The 23,445-nt window shown below is 45.9% G+C and overlaps 1 protein-coding gene across 1 annotated transcript in view; it reads left to right on the top strand.

The window, feature by feature from the left end:
* LOC144822877 (solute carrier family 13 member 1-like) overlaps positions 1-23,445 on the top strand; it is a 701,886-nt gene that overhangs the window by 155,674 nt on the left and 522,767 nt on the right. The window contains exon 3 of the mRNA XM_078680852.1: positions 7,627-7,763. Within this exon, the coding sequence (XP_078536978.1) occupies positions 7,627-7,763 (137 nt within the window). The remainder of the gene's footprint in view (positions 1-7,626; positions 7,764-23,445) is intronic.

Raw genomic sequence — 23,445 nt, 5'->3', positions numbered from 1 at the left:
TACCCCGGAAGTTGTTTATTTCTCCCGTTGGGGAGTTACTGCTCGAGCCCCTGGGACCGCGGAAAGAAGCTGAGGTCGTGTTTGTCGGGTGTGTGTTTAGGACGGCTGTCCTGAACTGGTGCGCCTGCATTCTGACAACAGCGGCTGTGGAATTGTCCCGGTGAAGGAGTTTGGTGCGCAGTCGGAGGACGAGCGGCGATTGAGGCGGCATCCCCGTACTGAGTGAGTACGATATTGACATTTGTAATCAAAGTATACGCCATGGCAGCTGGCGCACGTAAAGGGAGAGAGGTTGCGGCTCTTGAGGCTTTTGCTGACTCCCCGGCTGGGGAAGCGGCAGCCAGCACCTCCGAGGAACCGGATATGAGTGGGGTTCCCAGCCTTCGTGAAAAATTCAAATTGCTGGAAAAATTGTCAAAGCGAGAGCAGTCCAAATGGTGGGAGCACCGCTCCCTCAGCAGATATCTCGATGTGAACCGGATACCGAGGGGGCTGAGGGTAATGCTTGCTCCAACTTACGAATATATGGACCCTCTCTTATTGAAGGATTGGGCAGAGTGGAGCCTAGATTCATCAAGACGCTTGGTAACACTGTTGGTACGCCATGCGGAAAGGGACAGAACAAATATTCAAGAACAAATTGATGCAATTGAGAAGGAAATAATTGATTTATGTGCAGATAGTGTGGAAAATACATTGGCATGTAAAAAACATCGGGAAATAATGGAGCAAAAAGTACAAAAGGAGGAGGATATTATTCGAAAACGCAAAGCCTTCAAATTCCAGCGCGACAAAACTGACTATAGTGAAGGTCGCATTTTCACTTTTGCTCGAAAATATGACGCAATTAAAGCATCCAAATCATCAGATTTGCAGGCAGGACAGGGCTCAAGAAGAGCAATGACCAACGTGCGTCACAATTCCCCTGATGGCTCAAGCAGCATTGATTTGAGTTCCAATATCGACAGTGGGTCTGAAACAGAAGCAGTGAGAATTTCAGACCGTTTGGGGTTTACACGATTGACTCTGGAACAGGAATTAGAATGTATCCGGCAGGACAGGCGCGAAACACTGCGCCCAAGAAAACCCCAAACACAAAGCGACGAGAGCGCAGGAAAAGCTCCGCAAAACGCAAAACCCAAGAGAAGAAATCAAAGGCGATGGAACTCAAACAAAAAGTAGAAACTCAAGTGCCACAAACAAATAAGCTTTCTGATGTGTTGGAATATGGACTCTCTGTGTTAAATCTAACGGATACCTCCTTCACTGACGTGGAAATTGACATTTTATCAAGGGGTTTATCATACAGTCCACCGAATAGATTTAATTATGTGGACACAAGGATCGATCTTTTTAAATTCACACGAAAGCTTAAATTACAGAAGCACTTTTCCAACAGCAAAACACGCAACACTTGTAGAAAGTCTGTGATGGCACCAACCACTTCGGGGTTAGTAGCAAATGACATCCCCCTGATACAAGATCTGGAATTGTTGCGGGCTGAAGCCCCAAGTTCCCAAAATACACAGGAGGTGGCCCAGACCTACACTGGAGGACTAAGTGAATTTAAGCCTCGTTCTACATTCACCCCTATCACACCATATGATAATATAGATATTTTTCAAGATGCAATTATCAAGGAAGTGAAGGCGTTACATGTAAAAACTCTCAAATCTGATTTTCACAGACAAAGGGGCAACATTGAATATCAAAATCTGGTGAAAAAAATACAAAAAGACAACAATATAGTGGTGAGACAAGCCGACAAGGGAGGCAACATTGTGCTCTGGCCAAGGAAATTATATCTGGAAGAGGCCTATCTCCAATTAAATGATCCAAACTGCTACCGACACTGTGATGTGGGTTCACTTAAAAAAGCACAAATGGACTTCCATTCGCTATTGATGGGATGGCGATCTGGTGGACTCATAAGCATGGATGAACTCAAATGTCTAAAGAATGATCACCCTATCACCCCCGTGTTGTACCTAATTCCTAAGGTGCATAAGGATACAGCTAAGCCGCCGGGAAGGCCAATTATTTCGGCGTGTGGGGGGTTGTTGGAAAAAGCCACTGCGTACATTGATTTGTTTCTTCAAGAACATGTGTTGGCACTTCCTTCGTATGTTCAGGACTCCAGTGACCTGCTAAGGAAGCTGGAAGAATTGCAATGGCGCAGTGACTATTGGTTGATCACTTTGGATGTGTCATCACTGTACACCAGTATTGTGCATGCAGATGGATTAAGGGCTATTGAGTTCTTTTTGGGGAAGCGGCCAATTGAATTGGCCGAGCATAACAAAATGCTGCTCACCATGATTAGCTTTTGCTTGCACAACAATTATTTCATGTTTCTGAACCAATATTATCAGCAGGTCAGGGGCGTTGCCATGGGGGCCTGCTTCTCTCCCAGTTATGCCTGTCTTCACATGGGATACTGGGAGAGACAGGTCCTCAATGGTATTCACCATGAACAGTGTTCTCGCAATATCATACGATGGTATAGATACATCGATGATATTTTGATGATCTGGCGGGGAACACAGGAAGAAGCTGAAAATTTTATTGTTGCCTTGAACAGTAATGATTTCAATTTGTCTTTCACATCACATATCAGTCAAAAGGAAGCCCACTTTTTGGATATAACCTTGGAGGTCAGTCAGGACAGGCTTGAAACAAAGCTCTTTAGAAAGCCAACTGCAGGAAATACTATCCTGCATGCAGGAAGTCACCATCCGCCTCATCTAATTCGGAGCATCCCCTATGGGGAGATGCTCAGAATTCGGCGGGTCTGCAGTACGGATATGCACTGTATAACAGCACAGGCAGCCAGCAAACAAAGGTTTCTGGCGAGGGGCTATGCAGAAAACCTTATTGATACAGCCATAAGGAAAGCAAATGGCCTGTCTCGCAGTGATGCACTGATCCACAAAAAGAAAAAAGACAGGGCTGGCAAAGATGGGGATAACCAACCAGTCAGACTTATCTGGACTTACAATAGTCAACACATGGCACTACGTAAAATAATCAACCATCACTGGGATCTGGTTAAACTAGATCCGGTGATAGGAGAACGCATGCCTAATAAGCCAATCATTACCTACCGTAAAGCATATTCATTAAATGATGCATTAGTTAAATCGAGTCCGGAGGTAATTCCACCCAAAAACTGGCTAGCAGCAAGTCGAGGCTTCAAAAAGTGCTCCAGCTGTAAGGCATGCTCGCAGGGGCTGAATAAAACAGAGTACTTAACAGCATTCTCCTCAGTGCCAAGGAAAATCAACAAACAGTTGACTTGTAAGACAGAATATGTGGTTTATGTGCTGGAGTGCCCATGTGGTCTGCAATATATTGGTAGTACCAAATTGCAGGTTCACAAGCGGGTACTCCAGCACATAAGGGCTATCAACACAAATGATACCGCATATCCAGTGGCCCGGCATTTTAAGGAATTCCACAACAATAAAAGTGGACTCCTCAGATACTTTGCCATAGACTGTGTTGGTCCTCTTAGGAGAGGCGGCAATAGAGAGGGTATTTTAAGAGCACTTGAGACTAGATATATCCTTGAAATGGATAGTAAGGCTCCTAATGGTCTCAATTCCACTGAGGATATTTACACTTGCCTCTAGTTCTCTGACTATCTCCTTCCTTCTCTCCTAGTTGCACATAGGCTTCAACAATCATGTCCCTTATAAGTTTATTTGTAGTTGGCCAGGACAAACACACATGAAAGAAAGAACTTGGTTGTTTGATCCATATCCGTTAAGAAACTGTGTTCCACATTTGGAGGTATAGCTGGTCAAGAATATAAAAGCAAAACAACTAACTGAGCTAAAACATTTGTTTTTAATCACTTGTTTAATAATGCATTCTAAATCTACAACATATTAGGGGTTCTGCTTTGCAATAACCTTCGAAGTTGCAATGGCAATTTTTTACCAATGGGTTTTAAATGTGTCTGGTTTAGCACAAATTGCTAAAACATCAAACAGCGTATTTTTGCACATATATCCGAGCAATTGAGATAATGAATTGTATACATTAACTTATATCTTTTTTAAAAACAGTAATCATTACTTGCATATTATGTAAATAGTTGTAAATATATGAAATATTGTGGATAAACATATAGTTATATTTTTCTAACATGATAGTATATTTTTATATGTAAATGATTGTTTAGTGTGTCGGATATTTACATATATATTTAAAACATTTAGCACAGCAATGGCTGATGAAAAAAGACAAAATGTGTAGTCCAGCAGGAAATGCATTACGCTGTGTATGGCTTTAAGGACACTCCCCTGGTTTGAAATTGGTTAACCAATCAAATTGTTGTTTTTTGAATGCACTTGCACTTTAAATTTCACGTAACTTTGTCTGTGCGCCATGTGACCAAGGCCTCTGTGTAGGCTGAAACGTTATACTGCCGTGGCGTGCTGAGTAATAAAGTAACTCACTGCATCTGGGTCTTCCGTTTTTCCTTTGAAGTGATGGCTCTGGACTATGGGCGCGTCGTCTTGAGGGTAACGAATATGCAATAAATATATATATATATATACACATACACACACATGCGCAAACATACATATTTATATGTATGAGTGTATATGTGAATATTGATAAATAAACATATATGTAAAGATGTAAAGACATGTGAAGACCTTAAGGCCAAGAATCCATTTTATGCCAGTTCATTGACATGTCTACTTCTGACCTTAATGCCGTCTACCCATAACTTTCGAAGAACCTGAGAAAGTGTCAAATCATCCAAGTAAGTTGACAAAACATCTAATTCTACATCTGTCAGTGACAAGTGCTGTGTTATTTGTATTTCAAGATCAGATAGTGAATTATATAACATAAACAATGTAGTCTGAATTTATATATTTTGGATATACTGTTTGATACTGATTTGCCTTAAGGCCATCGTAGTTAGGCATGCAGGTAAAGTGTGGAATTTAATTGATAGTCCCCATGTTAAATAAGTGTTGGTAACCAACTCTATAAAAGACTAATCAAGTAGCTAATGAGGCAGAGAAGTCCTTCACCCGAGGTTAGCGCATGATGTCCTACCAGCGATCCTGACAGACACTGCCAGATTGCAATACTTCAGTACTTGTGTGTGATATTCTGAAGAACAAAATTGGATTTGAATTACTGCTGCATCCCTGACCCCTTTTTAAGGCACTGTTAGTAACCCCGAAAGCACGGACGCCACATCAGCCAGTGTAATGAGTAGGGTTGTGTTAGGGCTACAACAAACTGTTCTTTCACGTTCAAGCTTTGGTGCACTGACTCAAGTTCTGGCATTCGTGGGTAAAAAAATCAAACATTGTAGAACTAAGCCAAACACTTAGTAACAATGTGTATAAATATTTATATAATAACTTTGTCAAAGATTAATTATGGTGGTTTATTGTGCTCATTACACATTAATGTATGTTTGAGAAACACCTCTGAAATTCCCTGAAAAAACACAGTTAAAGTGACTTTATTGTTATGAAACTAAAACCACCGAAATTAGCTAACGATGCTTAGCTATGCAAACCATAACTCAGACTCTTGCAATGTAGTGCTCATTACCACACATACTAAATGACCGATCACATCTCAAATAACCTCAATCATAAGATCACAAAGGACATTACTAATGAATGAAATCACCGCGTGACCATGTAGTGTGTTTTGCTAAACATATGTACATTAAGCAAGTAAAACAAATGATTTAATACAACACTGTATATCTTTAAAAAAGAAAAATAACCTGACTCTGTACAGTTAATGCCAGCGAGCTGAAGAGTGCTTGAATACTGCTGATTTAATATGTACCAGGTGCACATGGACTTTGTGTCTTTAGGGTACAGTGGGTTAGTCAATATAACTAAAACTATGGATCTGATTTAGAGTTTGGTGGAAGGGCACTCTGTCACAAATGTGATGGATATCCCATCTGCCTTATTACAAGTGCATTAGGATACAATGCATCCGTAATAAGGTTGATGGTATATCCGTCATGTTTGTGAGTGAGTGAGTACCCGTACGTCAAACTCTTGTTGGCTAACCCCCTCAAGTCCTTATTTCAGCGTGATTGAAGGATTTACTACTTGCATAATATGACTGACATACAGTATGCTGTGTGCGCAATGTGCAGGGAGCTAGACAAAATGATTAGGATGTGTTTGAAATGTCCATATATTGCATACCAGTTAAAGGAACAGTTAAAGAACCTTTCCTGTAGAATATGAGGTTAAAGGTAATATAATACATTGGGCCCAGTCAATGAAACATGTATTGTATGTTTCATCTTTTAAACTTTTTGTATCGTTTCATGATAGAATTAAACAAGAGTTTCATAGTAAACCCCAAAGTGAGTATAGAGTCCATTGGTAGCTGGGAAAGTCTACAGCTAGTGTGACCTAGTAGCACCATAGATAGGACACTGTACCAACTTTAGCTTAAGGCTTTGCCTGTGTGATGTTCACAGTCTTCAAATCAGTGCAAGATGTTCTCGGAGCTTATATAAGCTAATCATGAATTAAGTGAGGGCAAAGCTTAAAACAATATTCTCTATCAGTGTAGATCATGTTGGGTGTATGCCAGCAACCTAGCTTGCTAATAAGGTAATACTATTGGGTTGTGTGCAAGAATAAAAGCTCTCAAGCTGGAACTATTTTGTGAAGTCGTAAGAGTACAGCAGTGAAGTCACTTGGGAGGTCATCTGTGATGTCATGTCTGAGGTCATAAACAATACACGCATAGGTAACTAACTGGCCAATTTCAGTGTTTTTCAGTTTTATTTGATCAAAATCCATAGGTTACCCTAAATAAAGCTTTTTCAAGGAGTTCTTAATTTTAAATATATTATATTAATTTATTTGGGCACCTACAGTCCCCCTACGCCTGTCCAAAGTACATATCGTCCTTGTAGCCAACGTCTTAAGCTGTATTCTGCTATGATCACCGACATGGTCTGGCTTTTCGCCAAGCTCTGCTCCTGACTTCTCATGTGACTTGTGACCCCTACGCTCATTCTGGGAGTGGCCAAACACTACTATTTTTGTCCTTTGGACTGGCACAGTGGGGTTAGGCAGGGCCTGACCAACTGCCATACCATAATCCAAACTTGTGCTCAACACCCCTTCTGATAGTTCTAGGGGTTGCAGGATAGATAATTTCAATGCCCTTACTCTGGAGCAAGTGCAACATGGGCTTGAAAGGGTGGAATGTTGAATTCATTGTTGCCTTATACAGTATTTTATTTTGCTTATTTTTGCACTATTTAGTCTTTGTACTGTATCAAAGGAAGCATAACTTTTTATAATGTTTAAGCATTGCACTGTACTGCCTGATCAAATTCTCTTTCGCATTTGCACTTTATTTGATTCTGGATTTCTAATGTAGAGCACAGTAGCAAGATTGTTACAGTATTTGTTGTACTTTATAGCCTATAAATATTTTTATGTAAGTGTCTCTGTATTGGGCTGTGTACAGTTTTGTCCGTCTTTATGTGGACCACTTCGGAGTTTTATATCATAATAAATAAAAACTGAAGCAAAACCGAACTGTAAAAACCCAAAATGTGTTTTCAATGCAAAACACTCATTTATATTTCCTCTGTAGGTGGCTGCTGAATATTTTAAGGACATTCATTTATTGTTATTTGGAGTCGTGTGTTTGGCGACATCAATTCAGAAGTGGAATCTGCACAAACGAATTGCACTTTGGATGGTTCTGTCTGTCGGAGGTCAACCCGGCTGGTAAATATTTCTGATTAACCTTAATTTTTTTTAAATAGTAGAACAAAGTAACGTTTTCTAAGTTAGCAAAATACAATATGTGAATACTGCTTCTCCCCCAAACATAACTTTCCTTGTAAATAATAATCAAATATCCAATAATTATTAGGACAATTTTCAAACGAGCTGTTAAGTGAAGAATGTTAGCACCTAAAGAATATAAAATTAATAAATAATACTAAACAACTACGTCTGAGGGAAAGAAAATATACATAACTTATGTGTTTGCCATTGTGATTTTTTTATGACTATTCCTGAATCTTAAAAACACTTCCTAAATCAGTAACAAGAAGATTTGCCTAATCCTGACTCCTTGCTCTGCAAAGCTATTGTTACATAGCTTTGATGGAGATCTGAGCTTTGGGTAAAGTGTCAGAACAATTATGACAAAGCCTTCAATTCAGCTACAGCACATGAGTGAAAAGGGCAAGAACAGTTATAGAAGTGGTATGGGACGGGCAGTTGATGGATTGCAAGTGAGAACTATTTATTTTACTTAAGTTACGGTGGCCTTTTTCCGCCTGCGAGCTGCAGGAAACACGTCCGCCATATTAGTATAGTAAATCATAGGTAAAATTACGTCCGCCGCGGAGCGGCGCGCACCGCCAATGGAGCCAATGGAGACTCACTGCCGTGCAGAATGACGTCCGCCCCGCTCCACAAATTAGGATGGCCCAAACAAGCAGACGCACCGCAGCGGAGACACCGCCCAACCAGAGATTGCGGAATCTCGACTGCGGAGCGCGATAGCAGAGACCCGGTCCACACCACCCGGTTATGACCGCCATGGACCCACTTCTACATGTGTATCCGGTGCTGTACCTGCTACAGCACTTTCATCAAATGGGCCGCCGCGGATGCCGCCGCAGGTACGCAACTACACAAATATAACACATAACACACGGGCTGACACAGGGTACAATCCCACAACAGAAGCCCTGCTGGTGGCAACAGCACATCCACAAGGGCACCCACACATGACCCACCTGCCACCATGTCACCCCACTGCATCCTGGACACACATCGACCGCGAACTTGCAGCACTCTCCCGTTCCCGGTCACGTCACCGCAGCGGTCAACACATGGGCACAATGCAGAAGGCAGGGCCAGTCCAAGGCATGGGCAGGGCACAAAGACCACAGGGACACACCTCCCCCAACCACACAAAAGTCACAGGCCAGGTGCCCATCCTGTGCACCCCCATGCACAGCAACTAGCACAGCAACAAGCAAGCACAGTCCACACCCTGCACCACACAAAAAACACCCAGGGAGACAGCCACTGCAGGAGTGGCTGCACAGGAATACACACCACACAACACCAGTGCCACACACACTGAAGGCTGCAAATATTTGCCAGTACACACACACACACACAAACAAACACACACTCTGGATGTAGCCACAAACATGGGATGCCTGAACAGATGCCTGCCCAAAAGCAACACACAGACACTAGAGAAACACACACAGAACCCCATCAGAAACAGACATACCCTGTCAGCCAAGCTGTGGAAAGGCAATGGGAGCACAGACACAACAGTAGTGCACAACCCCATCACTCAGGAACAAAACAAACACAACATACCACAAATCACACAAGAAGTGCACCATCTCAGGACTACACTGCCACATGAAACCAACCACAGATGCACATTAAATCAAAAATGATCAAACACTACAGGACATGCACATCAGGGGATGCACATCAGGCAATGCCAAGGCCACATACACACAGGACTGTATGCACAACAATAAGTGTGTGCACACCAAGCAGAACAGTCACACACAGACATGACTGACACAACATCAACACACACAACACACATCAGCACAGCAAAAACACAACAGCACACCCAGGAAGTGAAGCAATACCACAGTCAACACACATACATCTAACACAACAACAGCAGATGCACCACTCTCGGACACAAGAGCATAACCATCTTGACCACAGCACTGGGCAGCACACACAGCTGAAGTGCACATGAGCAATCCTCACTGAATAATAGCACAATAACACCACACATAAACCATTGGGGCAATGTCCAGAGTTGAACATTTGCCCTGGCCCAAGAACTGCACCACAAAGCACAGTGTCACAAATGAAGTGATGGGGAGGCACACACACATGTAAACCAAGGGGACAGCTGACATCAAAGTTAACTGACTTACATGTCAGTAGTAGACCTGAAAGGGGTGTACCATACACAAATAGAGGGAGTGCAGACCCACAATGGGTAGGCAAATTTTGGCACACATAGGGGATGGCATTACACCACACACACCATGCCATACAAGAGGATAAAGGCACTATGTGCCTGCAATGCATGAGAAACACAACCACAATGGCAGTGTGGAGCAGCAGGGCTACACAGTCTACATAAACACACTCAACACACATGGATGAACAAACAAACACAACATTGATGTGCAAGTCACACACTTTGCACACACATAAGTGACTAAAACTACAAGGAGGAGTTAGACAGAACAGCACGGACACACCAACACACTGCACAGTGCACAACAGACAACTCACACATGTGCACACTACCATATCCACAGGGCAGAACAATCTAAACAACGGGCACATAACTCCTGGGTGACACATGTGTGTCTTTCACAATCCAGGGGCACACATACATCCACACCCCCTACAAAGTCACACCCTTCACACTGCACACCTCTTGACTACCCAAGAGCACACATCTCATGTAGGCCATTGGACCAGGACTAAGGGCCAATGCAAGATGACCAACAACGTACATAGCTGGCCACACATAAAAGAATAACACACATATATCATGACATTGCCCAACCTGCATGCAAACCTGTACACAGCTGGAAAACAAAGAAGAGAGTGAGGAGTTGCGTCCGTAGTCGTCGGACGGGGAATACTCCTGATTCCCTGGTCAAGGTTCAGAAGAACAAAATGGAGGAGTACTACCCGATGAGGGTGACAGAAGGCTTTTGTCTAAACTCAGGACACATTGTTCCTTTGTTAGGAAACCCCTCACTCACCACCTAGTGGTGACTTGCTTCATCATCGGGGCCCACCCAAGTGGCCTAGCGTCACTTGGGTGTGCTTCAACACCTGCGATTGCAGTGGAGCTGGTAGTGAAGTGTGGGGTGCGAACAAAAAAGAGTGTAAATGTTAAAATTGTCCTGGTTAATGCTTTTATACAATGTTTAATAAAAAAGTAACTGGACAAAATTAAAAGTATAGGTGAGATAGTGGTAGGGAAGTTACGACCTACTTATCTCTGTTTCTATGTGTTGGTCGACATGTTTCTACCATAAGGGGAAAATCCCCGGTATTCCTCAGGACCAAAACAAGGAAGTGGGTGGTATGTGCCCCCTAAAAGACACACCCAGCCCTAATTCCTTGGACATCCAGAAGAAAAATGTACTTCTGGGTAAGCACGCCTAGGGTTCAGGGTGCTAAAAAACCTGTGGAAAAGGAAAGAAAAGTGAATAAGATAATTACTATCCTGTAACGTAGTGCAGTGATAGAGTGCAGGATACGTGCAGTTATTCTTGCTTTCCACAGTGGTGATTGACATAGTGCCTTCATCGATGTAGAGCGTGTCTACAGGTGGTGTGCAAACGTGCTCATAGCCTTAGAGTCAAAATGTCTATGAAATAAGGTCTATCCGTCTAAGGGGTTTTGATTTAAGCCTTAGTGCGTGCCTTAAAAAATACATGCTGGCGTCGTAGTCTGGGGTGCACTAAGCCGAAGTGCTCATATTTTATACCGCCGTGGTTTTTTGGTGCCAGCTGAATGGTAAATATTAGCTTTGTAGGACCTATTCAGGGTTCGTGGTCCACAAAAAGAGACAAACTGGACTGACAAACACATACAACACAGAGCCATATACGACATGTGGCATGGCAGGAAGGAGGGGCTTACAATGCTGGGGCTCTAGTCGAGCTGCATCAGGCAGGAGTAGGGCGCTACACCGGATACAACATAATCTAAAGAGAAAAGTATATGTCGTGGGTCGAGGGATAACCTCCCCGGTGAGCGCTAGGGGCTGGACCCCGTTGTTAGTCATGCTAGGGGGGCGGGGAGGGGAAGAACAACTTACAGTTGCGTGTGGCGAAATCAGGCGGGTCACCTACTTCTCCGTACTCGCTGCTTGGTAGCAAAGAGCGAATGTGGGCGTGGCGTATAAATGCTTGCGATCGCTTCCGGGAGGCTCGTGATTGCTACGGGAGCCTGGAAGGGTCAGCGGTAGGCATAGAAACCAACCGGCGCTGCGCCTGCGCAGTGGTATAGTAAACAGTGGCTGACAGATGGGGGAGTGGGCGTTGTAGTCGCCGGCGCCATGTGTTCGCCTTGATGGTAATGATAGGAGCGATCATTATGTAGAGGGTTGCTTGAAGGCTGTCAAGCGAGCTGGGGCTCTTACAGCAGGATGAGACAGGGGGGCCTCACTGGGGCCTAATTGGAAGTGCCGAGTGGATGGCTAAATAAAGGGATGTGGTGCCTTAAGTTGAGGGGCCCGGCATGTGGGCATGGATATTTAGAAAGAGCTCTATAACCTGTTACTAGAGGACACAGGGAACTGGTTATAGTGTAAATTGTGCTCAAACATTAAAGGAATAATTTATATAAGAGCCATGGTTAGCATTCTCAGGTGACTGGGAAAGATAAGTTATCTCAATACAGAATTCCACGGGATATTGTCGTTAAGCCCATGGATATGAGTGGAAAGTCTATATATCCATCTCTGTTCTTTTTCAAATAAGCGGGCCTGGATGTTAGGGCCTGCTTGCAACTGTTCGATGACTGTCCACCTCATATCATTTGTAGTGTGGTGGGCTGTTAGGAAATGGTCTGTGAGTTTTGTCATGTTCTTTTTGCATCTTATCGTGCTCCTGTGTTCGCAGATTCGTTGTTTGATTTTTCGTGTCGTCATACCGACGTAGGGTTTTCCACAGGTGCAGGTAATCAGATAAATCACATTGGTGCTATTGCAATTCGTATGGGATCTCTGCTCCCATGTCTTTCCTGGCTCCAAGTTGATGGTCTTAGTGTTTTCAGTAAGGTGACATACACTACAGTCCCCACATCGTGAATGTCCAGTGACTGGTGGTAGACCCCATATCTGCGTTAGTGTCGGTTCGCTGGTATTGGTGTTGTTTTTGGGTCTGGTGTTCACCAAGGTATTTTTTAGACTGTTTGCTTTTCTATATGAGAAGAGTGGTTTTTCCCAGTTAAATGATCCAGAGTTGATTATTGACCAATGTTTTCTGATACTTTTGCTCACTTCATTGGAAATCACGTTGTAGGTCGTTACACACGTCAGAGGTATGTTCTCAGTGTCTTTTACAATTTCCTCTAGGAGAGCTTGACGTGGTTGGTTTCTTGCCCGTTGGCGGCATTTCTTGGTGATTTTGGTGGGGTATCCACGTTGAGATAGTTTGGTGGAGAGGTCATCTGCTTGTTCCCTGAAGTCCTGAAGGTTGGTACAGTTCCTTCGTAATCTTAAATATTGGCCGTAGGGGAGGTTCTCCCGTAGGGGCCGAGGATGAAAGCTTTCAAACCTAAGAAGGTTATTCTTGGCCGTGGGCTTGAAGTGTGTCTTTGTAGTCAGGGCTTCCTGAGTTTTCTGAATTTCAATGTCTAGAAAGATCATTTTTTCTTTATCTATGCTATGGGTAAAGTGTAGATGTTGATCACATGTATTAACCCAGGCGATAAAGGTTGTTAGTATATCCTGGGGGCCCTTCCAGATTGCCAGCACGTCGTCAATGTAACGGCGCCAGAACACTATGTTTCCAAGGTAGGGGTTGTTGGGTGAGAGTATATATCGTGTCTCAAAATCAAAGACATAGAGTCCTGCTATGCTAGGAGCAAAAACACTGCCCATAGATGTACCCCCTATTTGTAGATACAGGGATCCCTCGAATTCAAAATAATTCCTTTTGAGGGCCAAGGTGGCACAGTCAATGATGAAACTCTTGGGTGTTCTGTATTCCCAGGTGGTCTTTTCCAGGGTTTCTTTCAGTACCTTAATGGTGGCGTCCTGGGGGATATTGGTATAGAGACTCTCTATATCAAAACTGACCAAGATCATATCATCCTCCATTTTGATGGTTTCCAAAATTGTAAGGAGGTTTTTGGTATCTTTCAGGTAGGTTGAGGTCCCTTGTACAATAGGTTTTAAAAAATAGTCACAGAATCTGGACAATGGTTCGAGGAGTGAGCCTATTCCAGATACTATAGGTCTCCCCGGTGGTGGATTTTTATTCTTATGCATCTTCGGGACCACGTAGAAATATGGTATTTTCTCTTCAGTCTTGGTAAGGTAGTCCGCTTCCTGTTTAGAAATTTCGCCTTTGTGTTCCGCTTCTTCAACCAGAATCATAATTTCTATTTTCAGGTCATCTGTGGGGTCCTGGGTAAGGGGGAGGTAGTTGTTTCTGTCCTCTAGTAATCGTCTGCATTCTTGTTGGTAATCGGTGCGGTTCATGATCACTAGGCCTCCGCCTTTGTCGGCTGGTTTTATGATGATTGTGTCATCTCTCTTTAGGTCAGATAGAGCTTTTCTCTCTGCTCCACTGATATTCTGGTAACGTTTGGGGGTCCTGGTGGACTCTATGTCTTTAAACACTGCCTGTTCAAACGTATTTATCTCCACAGGGATGGTATGTGGTGGTGGAACGAACGTTGACTTTGTTTTTAAACCAGTTTCGTTGGGTACTTCCTCCGTGTTTTCTTTATTGGTTTTTTCAAAAAACGCTCTGAGTTTCAGTTTTCTGAAGAACCCTGCTAGTTCACAATGTAATTTAAACTTGTCTAAGTTAGCAGTGGGGACAAATCCCAGTCCTTTGTTGAGGACCTTCTTTTCAATGTCTGTTAGGACGTGAGACGATAGGTTGGTCACTAGGTCCTCATGTTGCTGGGGCCTGCTTTGTTGGATGCGGTTTTGTTCCTGGTGTTGCTGCTCACCATGTCCTCTTCTTCCCAATGGACGGTGTTGCCCCTTTTGTTGCGTCCTCTCCCGCGCCTGCCTCTGTTCTGAAAAGGAGGGCGGTATTGGTTTTGTTGAACTGGATATTGCTGGAAGGGGGGTTGCCATCCATACATGGGGAATTGTTGTGGTTGTTGATATGGGTTGAAGGGGGGTTGGTTATATTGTGGCCACTGGTAATTGCCCTGGAAACCTCCTCTCTTTCTCTGTCGTGGTGTGCTGTTGTTCGAGCCTCCACTACTGTTGGAACTGTGGGAAACGTTGCTGGATGCATCAGAATCTTGGTCCTGTGTGGTGGTCCCTTTGTAGTCTTTGTCAGAGTATGGATAAGCTTTTACAAAAGAGAACTTCTTAAGATCTTTTTGGAACTTGGAGACCTTCTGTTGTGTGAGGTTTTCCTTATATTCATTAATCTCCTTATTAATTTCATCCAATCTCTTTTTGTACCCTGTAATGGTAGTTTGTATCTGGCCTTCTACATTTTGAATTTCAATTTGGATTTTTTCAGAAAGTCTTATTGCTGTTTTTAGAATCAACATGATCCAATCATGCGTGCAGTGCCAAGCTATTAGTGCCCAATCCCTTCTAAATTCCTCATCCTCCAGGAAAATGCGGGGGGCATTGGTTACTAATAGGCCTTTGGGGGCCATGTTGTTTGTCACATACTCTTTAAGAATTGTCCCATGCAGTATTGTTCTAATACGATTGCGTTTGAGTTCAGAGAGTTTGTCCCATTCAGATGTCTGTGAGATAGTATTGCTAATGCTAGGGTCTGCAAAAGCATTTAGATCGCTCATGATAGAGTCTATTTCCTCCGTGGAAAAAGACAAGCCCTGATTTTCCGCCATGCTGGTGTCGTGATCACTCTTCTGTGTATGTGCTGTGAAAGAAAAGAAAGTCTTGCGCTCTCGCAGCTGCGCGCTGCCTAAAGCTGGAAAACAAAGAAGAGAGTGAGGAGTTGCGTCCGTAGTCGTCGGACGGGGAATACTCCTGATTCCCTGGTCAAGGTTCAGAAGAACAAAATGGAGGAGTACTACCCGATGAGGGTGACAGAAGGCTTTTGTCTAAACTCAGGACACATTGTTCCTTTGTTAGGAAACCCCTCACTCACCACCTAGTGGTGACTTGCTTCATCATCGGGGCCCACCCAAGTGGCCTAGCGTCACTTGGGTGTGCTTCAACACCTGCGATTGCAGTGGAGCTGGTAGTGAAGTGTGGGGTGCGAACAAAAAAGAGTGTAAATGTTAAAATTGTCCTGGTTAATGCTTTTATACAATGTTTAATAAAAAAGTAACTGGACAAAATTAAAAGTATAGGTGAGATAGTGGTAGGGAAGTTACGACCTACTTATCTCTGTTTCTATGTGTTGGTCGACATGTTTCTACCATAAGGGGAAAATCCCCGGTATTCCTCAGGACCAAAACAAGGAAGTGGGTGGTATGTGCCCCCTAAAAGACACACCCAGCCCTAATTCTTTGGACATCCAGAAGAAAAATGTACTTCTGGGTAAGCACGCCTAGGGTTCAGGGTGCTAAAAAACCTGTGGAAAAGGAAAGAAAAGTGAATAAGATAATTACTATCCTGTAACGTAGTGCAGTGATAGAGTGCAGGATACGTGCAGTTATTCTTGCTTTCCACAGTGGTGATTGACATAGTGCCTTCATCGATGTAGAGCGTGTCTACAGGTGGTGTGCAAACGTGCTCATAGCCTTAGAGTCAAAATGTCTATGAAATAAGGTCTATCCGTCTAAGGGGTTTTGATTTAAGCCTTAGTGCGTGCCTTAAAAAATACATGCTGGCGTCGTAGTCTGGGGTGCACTAAGCCGAAGTGCTCATATTTTATACCGCCGTGGTTTTTTGGTGCCAGCTGAATGGTAAATATTAGCTTTGTAGGACCTATTCAGGGTTCGTGGTCCACAAAAAGAGACAAACTGGACTGACAAACACATACAACACAGAGCCATATACGACATGTGGCATGGCAGGAAGGAGGGGCCGAGGGATAACCTCCACCTACCGCTGACCCTTCCAGGCTCCCGTAGCAATCACGAGCCTCCCGGAAGCGATCGCAAGCATTTATACGCCACGCCCACATTCGCTCTTTGCTACCAAGCAGCGAGTACGGAGAAGTAGGTGACCCGCCTGATTTCGCCACACGCAACTGTAAGTTGTTCTTCCCCTCCCCGCCCCCCTAGCATGACTAACATAGGGGTCCAGCCCCTAGCGCTCACGGGGGAGGTTATCCCTCGACCCACGACATATACTTTTCTCTTTAGATTATGTTGTATCCGGTGTAGCGCCCTACTCCTGCCTGATGCAGCTCGACTAGAGCCCCAGCATTGTAAGCCCCTCCTTCCTGCCATGCCACATGTCGTATATGGCTCTGTGTTGTATGTGTTTGTCAGTCCAGTTTGTCTCTTTTTGTGGACCACGAACCCTGAATAGGTCCTACAAAGCTAATATTTACCATTCAGCTGGCACCAAAAAACCACGGCGGTATAAAATATGAGCACTTCGGCTTAGTGCACCCCAGACTACGACGCCAGCATGTATTTTTTAAGGCACGCACTAAGGCTTAAATCAAAACCCCTTAGACGGATAGACCTTATTTCATAGACATTTTGACTCTAAGGCTATGAGCACGTTTGCACACCACCTGTAGACACGCTCTACATCGATGAAGGCACTATGTCAATCACCACTGTGGAAAGCAAGAATAACTGCACGTATCCTGCACTCTATCACTGCACTACGTTACAGGATAGTAATTATCTTATTCACTTTTCTTTCCTTTTCCACAGGTTTTTTAGCACCCTGAACCCTAGGCGTGCTTACCCAGAAGTACATTTTTCTTCTGGATGTCCAAGGAATTAGGGCTGGGTGTGTCTTTTAGGGGGCACATACCACCCACTTCCTTGTTTATATACCGGGGATTTTCCCCTTATGGTAGAAACATGTCGACCAACACATAGAAACAGAGATAAGTAGGTCGTAACTTCCCTACCACTATCTCACCTATACTTTTAATTTTGCCAGTTACTTTTTTATTAAACATTGTATAAAAGCATTAACCAGGACAATTTTAACATTTACACTCTTTTTTGTTCGCACCCCACACTTCACTACCAGCTCCACTGCAATCGCAGGTGTTGAAGCACACCCAAGTGACGATAGGCCACTTGGGTGGGCCCCGATGATGAAGCAAGTCACCACTAGGTGGTGAGTGAGGGGTTTCCTAACAAAGGAACAATGTGTCCTGAGTTTAGACAAAAGCCTTCTGTCACCCTCATCGGGTAGTACTCCTCCATTTTGTTCTTCTGAACCTGTACACAGCAACACACCCTGTGCTGGCAGTGTCCCCCAACCTGACATCTGAACAATGTAGCCAACAATAGCAAACTACTAAAAAGAGAACTGCATGACAGGTAAAATAGCCATCACAGATTATACAAGTATCAGTGTCTGAATGGACTGAAGACCTTGTCACCCCTGTTTAAAAATATGATGCGGCCAAAGAGCTTGGCACATAGAGCATGGGGCACAGGCAACCAAATGCACACAACAAAAGAACTTTAATCAGCAAGGACACTGACAAAACAGACAACAGGAGTAACTGTCTTTATTCACATATTGCATAGATGTGACAGTAAAACAACAGTAGACAAGAGCAAGGCACAACATGCTGATCATATGCAAGATAATCTGCACAGGCAAACTCCAAACAGGAAGGCCAGTGTCCATGGCACAGGTGAAAGTACAACACAGCAGAGCAACAGGGCCAGTGTCCATGCCAGGTGGCCCAGCAAGTACATGAGAGGCTGCACAGGGGAGACTCCAACACAGCAGAGCAACACAGCAGAGCTACAGGGCCAGTATCAGGGCACAGGTGAGAGTACAACACAGCAGAGCAAAGGGCCTGTGTCCATGCCAGGTGGCACAGCAAGTACATGAGAGGCTGCACAGGGGAGACTCCAACACAGCAGAGCAACAGGGCCAGTGTCCAGGTCACAGGTGAGAGTACAACACAGCAGAGCAAGAGGGCCAGTGTCCATGCCAGGTAGCCCAGCAAGTACATGAGAGACTGCACAGGGGAGACTCTAGCACAGCAGCACAGCAGAGCAACAGGGCCAGTGTCCAGGGCACCGATGAGAGTACAACACAGCAGAGCAACAGGGCCAGTGTCCATGCCAGGTGGCCCAGCAAGTACATGAGAGGCTGCACAGGGGAGACTCCAACACAGCAGAGCAACAGGGCCAGTGTCCAGGGCACAGATGAGAGTACAACACAGCAGAGCAACAGGGCCAGTGTCCATGCCAGGTGGCCCAGCAAGTACATGAGAGGCTGCACAAGGGAGACTCCGACACAGCAGAGCATCAGGGCCAGTGTCCAGGGCACAGGTGAGAGTACAACACAGCAGAGCAACAGGGCCAGTGTCCATGCCAAGTGGCCCAGCAAGTACATGAGAGGCAGCACAGGAGAGACTCCAATACAGCAGAGCAACAGGGCCAGTGTCCATGCCAGGTGGCCCAGCAAGTACATGAGAGGCTGCACAGGGGAGACTCCACCACAGCAGAGGAACAGGGCCAGTGTCCAGGGCACAGGTGAGAGTACAACACAGCAGAGCAACAGGGCCAGTGTCCATGCCAGGTGGCCCAGCAAGTACACGAGAGGCAGCACAGGGCAGACTCCAACACAGTAGAGCAACAGGGCCAGTGTCCAGGGCACAGGTGAGACTCCAACACAGCAGAGCAACAGGGCCAGTGTCCATGCCAGGTGGCCCAGCAAGTACATGAGAGGCTGCACAGGGGAGACTCCAACACAGCAGAGCAACAAGGCCAGTATCCAGGGCACACCTGGGACTCCAACACAGCAGAGCAACAGGGACAGTGTCCATGCCAGGTGGCCCAGCAAGTACATGAGAGGCTGCACAGGGGAGACTCCAACACAGCAGAGCAACAGGGCCAGTGGGCATGGTAAAGTGCAGAGTCAGGACATGAAAAGCTGCACAGGCAAAGGCAGAACAGCAGTGAATGACAAGGCCAGTGGGCATGGCAAAGTGCAGAGTCAGGACATGAGAAGCTGCACAGTGAGTGTGTTTGACTGTATATTACAATGGCCAGCATCACACCCAGGTGGTAAGCAATAGGCGGGACTAGCACACCTGTATAAGAGACAGGTGTATGAGGGGGACTACCACTCATTCTTGGCTGTCAGGCGGACTTGGAGCTGTCTGTGTGTCGGGGTCAGCAGGACCACTTGACTGGGGAGACAGAGGCCCAGGTGATGTAGGGCTATCAGTGGCTTGGCAAGCTGGAGAACTGTTTGGACCAGGTGGTGTAGGGCTATCAGTGGCTTGGAAAGCTGAAGAGCTGTTTGGACCAGGTGGTGTAGGGCTATCAGTGGCTTGGCAAGCTGGAGAGCTGTTTGGACCTGGTGGTGTAGTGGCACTTGGAGGCGGAGTTATGCAGACCTGTAACACAGTGTGGGTGGGAGAGGTTTGAGGGGTGCCTTTCCACTTCTTGAAAATTCAAAATGGCTTTCCTGTACTGGGGTTAATGGGAACTGGTGTGGACACAACATGCACACACACCAACAGAGCCGCTTCAGGTGCAGACACCTGCACTCCCCTCTGGTGACGTGCTGGATCCTGCGGAATGCTTTGTTTGCCAGGTGTCCCCCCTACAGTGCCCTCCTTTGCCTGTTTGTCAGGGGTAGCCCCTACAGTGCCCTCCTTCACCTGCTTCACTGGGCTTGGAATTGGAGTTGATGTGGCAGGGGAATGTGGCCCTGATCCCTTCCTAGGTGTACCCTTGCCATACAACACCTCCTCAGTGGGCATAGACACTGCACGCCTAGCTCTGCGTGAAGTCTCAGGGACAGGAGAATCCTTCGCTGATGATGCCTCTGAGGCATGTGAGCCTGATGTCTGCTTCATTGCTTTTTCGGCCTTGCTCTTCGCTGACGGGCTCTTGTCTTTGCATTCTGGGGTGGCTCTGCACTTCTGTGGGGAAGGTGTCTGTGGGCGGGCCCGCTTGGGTTGTTTCTGCTGGGTGCTTCTTGTACTGTATCGTGACTGTGACGCATGGGAACCGTGGTCACTATCATCCGATGTGGCCACTGACTGGGGGGTGGACAAAGGCACTGGAGCAGGAATGAAAGTATGTGCCTGTTGAAGGGCAGATGTCACTGTGGACGACAAAGCCTGGATTGTGCGGTGTAGCTCACCAACGTCAGAGTGTATGCCCTCCATGTAGGCAACCACCTGGCCTAAATTTTTGTCATGGTCACTGAAGGCATTGAGCAGAGCTGTCTAGCCAACACAAAGCTGGCGCATGAGCTCTACAGACTCAGCACTGAGGGCAGCAGGGGAGGTCAGGTGCAGGAACATCGGTGCCAGGTGTGAATCTAACTCGCCCCCTCTTACTGACACGGACACAGGCAGCACCAGAGGAAGTGGATGGGAGGGTGGGCACTGGCCGCTGTATGGTAGTAGATGATTTGATTTTATTTTATTTTAAAATGTATAAAGCGCAACGAATGCCCGGAGGCGTCTTCGCGCTGAGGACTGAGAAGGTAAAGCCAGAATAGGTGAGGAACGAGGTAAAGGTCTGCTCGGAATAGCCAGGTTTATAGTGATTTTCTGAATGAGGTAAGATTCGGGCTGTCTTTAATTGAGAATGGTAGGAGATTCCAGAGTTTTGCAGCTCTTAGCAAAAAACTCCTTCCTCCCCAACGTACCTGCTTAAACCTAGGTACTTGAAGCAGTTTCAGTTGGGCAGATCTGAGATTCCTGGATGGTACATAGTATTTTATCCTAGAAGTCAAGTAGGCAGGTCCCCTTCCTTGGAGTGCCTTGTAAATGTAAATGTAAATGTGCTGGATTTGTAAAGCGCACGGCTGCCCGTAAGCGTCCCGGCGCTTGCTTAGGGAACCCGTCCTGGTATTCCCCTGTGAGAAACCCCGGCAGGGTGTCCACAAGGTGAAAGCCAGGCATCCTGCCGCGAGGGGCCGTAGTGGAGATTAAGCAAGCTATTGCCCAGAGTCGCAGAGTGTGACCCCGTGAGTTGAGTAGGCACCAGAGCGAGAATTGTCGAGTCCGTGGAATTTTGAGCCCGAGACCCGCCGAGGTGGGGAATCGAACCCTGGTCCACGGTCGATCTCAGCTTTCGGGTGTGCCGCCTCTAACCACTGAGCCACGCTTCTCCACTTAAACATAAAACAGAGTGACACTGAGTCCCCATTCCCTGTGCTTTCCAACATGGATGCAGATGATGCTGTACTCTGTGTTTCAGGCAGGGATTCCTCCTGCATACTAAAGTCCCCATCGGATGCACTGGTGAGCTCTGTGTCACTGGGCTCCGGTGCAGCTGTAGTGCTACCCTCGCCACCACTGGTTTCCGGCTCCTGTTCCTCCATGTCCACTGGCGATTCTGCATGAGAGAGAGATGCAGGGTTGTGTTAGTGTCATCAGCGGGACAAAGCAATTCAATCAATGCAGTACAGGAGATGCCTAAATCGACATGGTGACCACCACACCCTGCAATCATGCCATGTTAAGGCCACACAGCACAACACCCTGCCCGTGGATGAAGTCTACCAGACACACATCTTGCTCTGCCCACACCTAGGGACATGATGTGGGGACACCACTTATTACCACTGACTGACCTTGAGGGAACATAAGAAGACAACACACACACCTATTAGGACCTGACAGTCCACAATGACAAGTAACCCATAACAAACACCATGTGGTACTCTGGGGCACATTGTTGTCAGATGTGTGGGCCTCAACGATCATGGTGCATGCAAAGTAGGCATACATGAAGTCACACTCAGATAGTGGACACTGCTGTTCACCCCCTAATACATTGCCCACACTGTCCCAATGCTGAATGACCATGTAGATACAAACACATCTGGCAATGGGAATGCACAGCAGGTAGGATCAGCTTTGTAAGGCCAGTTTGGGACAATGCATGACACTGGCACCCATCCCAGCAGCCACTCACATGACACAGCACTGCTCCACCCCACAAACATCACATGGGCCACCGCAGCCACAGGCCCTGTACACATGCATCTGCTCCCAGCCAAATTCACCCTCCCCAAATACTCACCCCTGCCTTGCTGCCAATGCTCCTTCAGACGTGCCTCCAGCTCAGGATGAGTCACAGCCAAGATGCGGCCTATCAGTGGTGTCATGCTGCGCCGTGCCAAACGCCCAGTGTGTGGTAGCAGCCCTAAGGTCATCTCTGCCATGTTCTTTGCCAGCCGGCTGATGTCGTCCCACCTCTTGTGACAGTGGGTGTGTCATCGGTTAGATACCCCCAGGGCTCGCACCTTAGCTGCAATGGCCCTCCACACGGCCTTACGCTGGTGTACCTTGTGCTGCAGGCCTGGGAGAGAAGAAGGGGAAATGATCAGTGACACAGTGTCATGTACCAACATCTATCAGTACAGGTGCAAGACACAGGTGAATTACCAAATGTAATCTCCCTCCATCCCAAAATGGAGTACACTTCACAAGGGCAGTCTGCATGGGCCAAGGAGATGTGATTCCATGCATTTATGAGGGCATACAGGGTCCCTGATAATCTCACACACATGCAGGATGACTGTACTGAACCCCCTCTGTTTCTTGCACACATCTCCATTCCC

Source organism: Lissotriton helveticus, chromosome 3_1 (genome assembly GCF_964261635.1).
Source record: "Lissotriton helveticus chromosome 3_1, aLisHel1.1, whole genome shotgun sequence".
NCBI lineage: Eukaryota > Metazoa > Chordata > Amphibia > Caudata > Salamandridae > Lissotriton > Lissotriton helveticus.
This window is presented reverse-complemented; position numbering and strand designations above follow the sequence as displayed.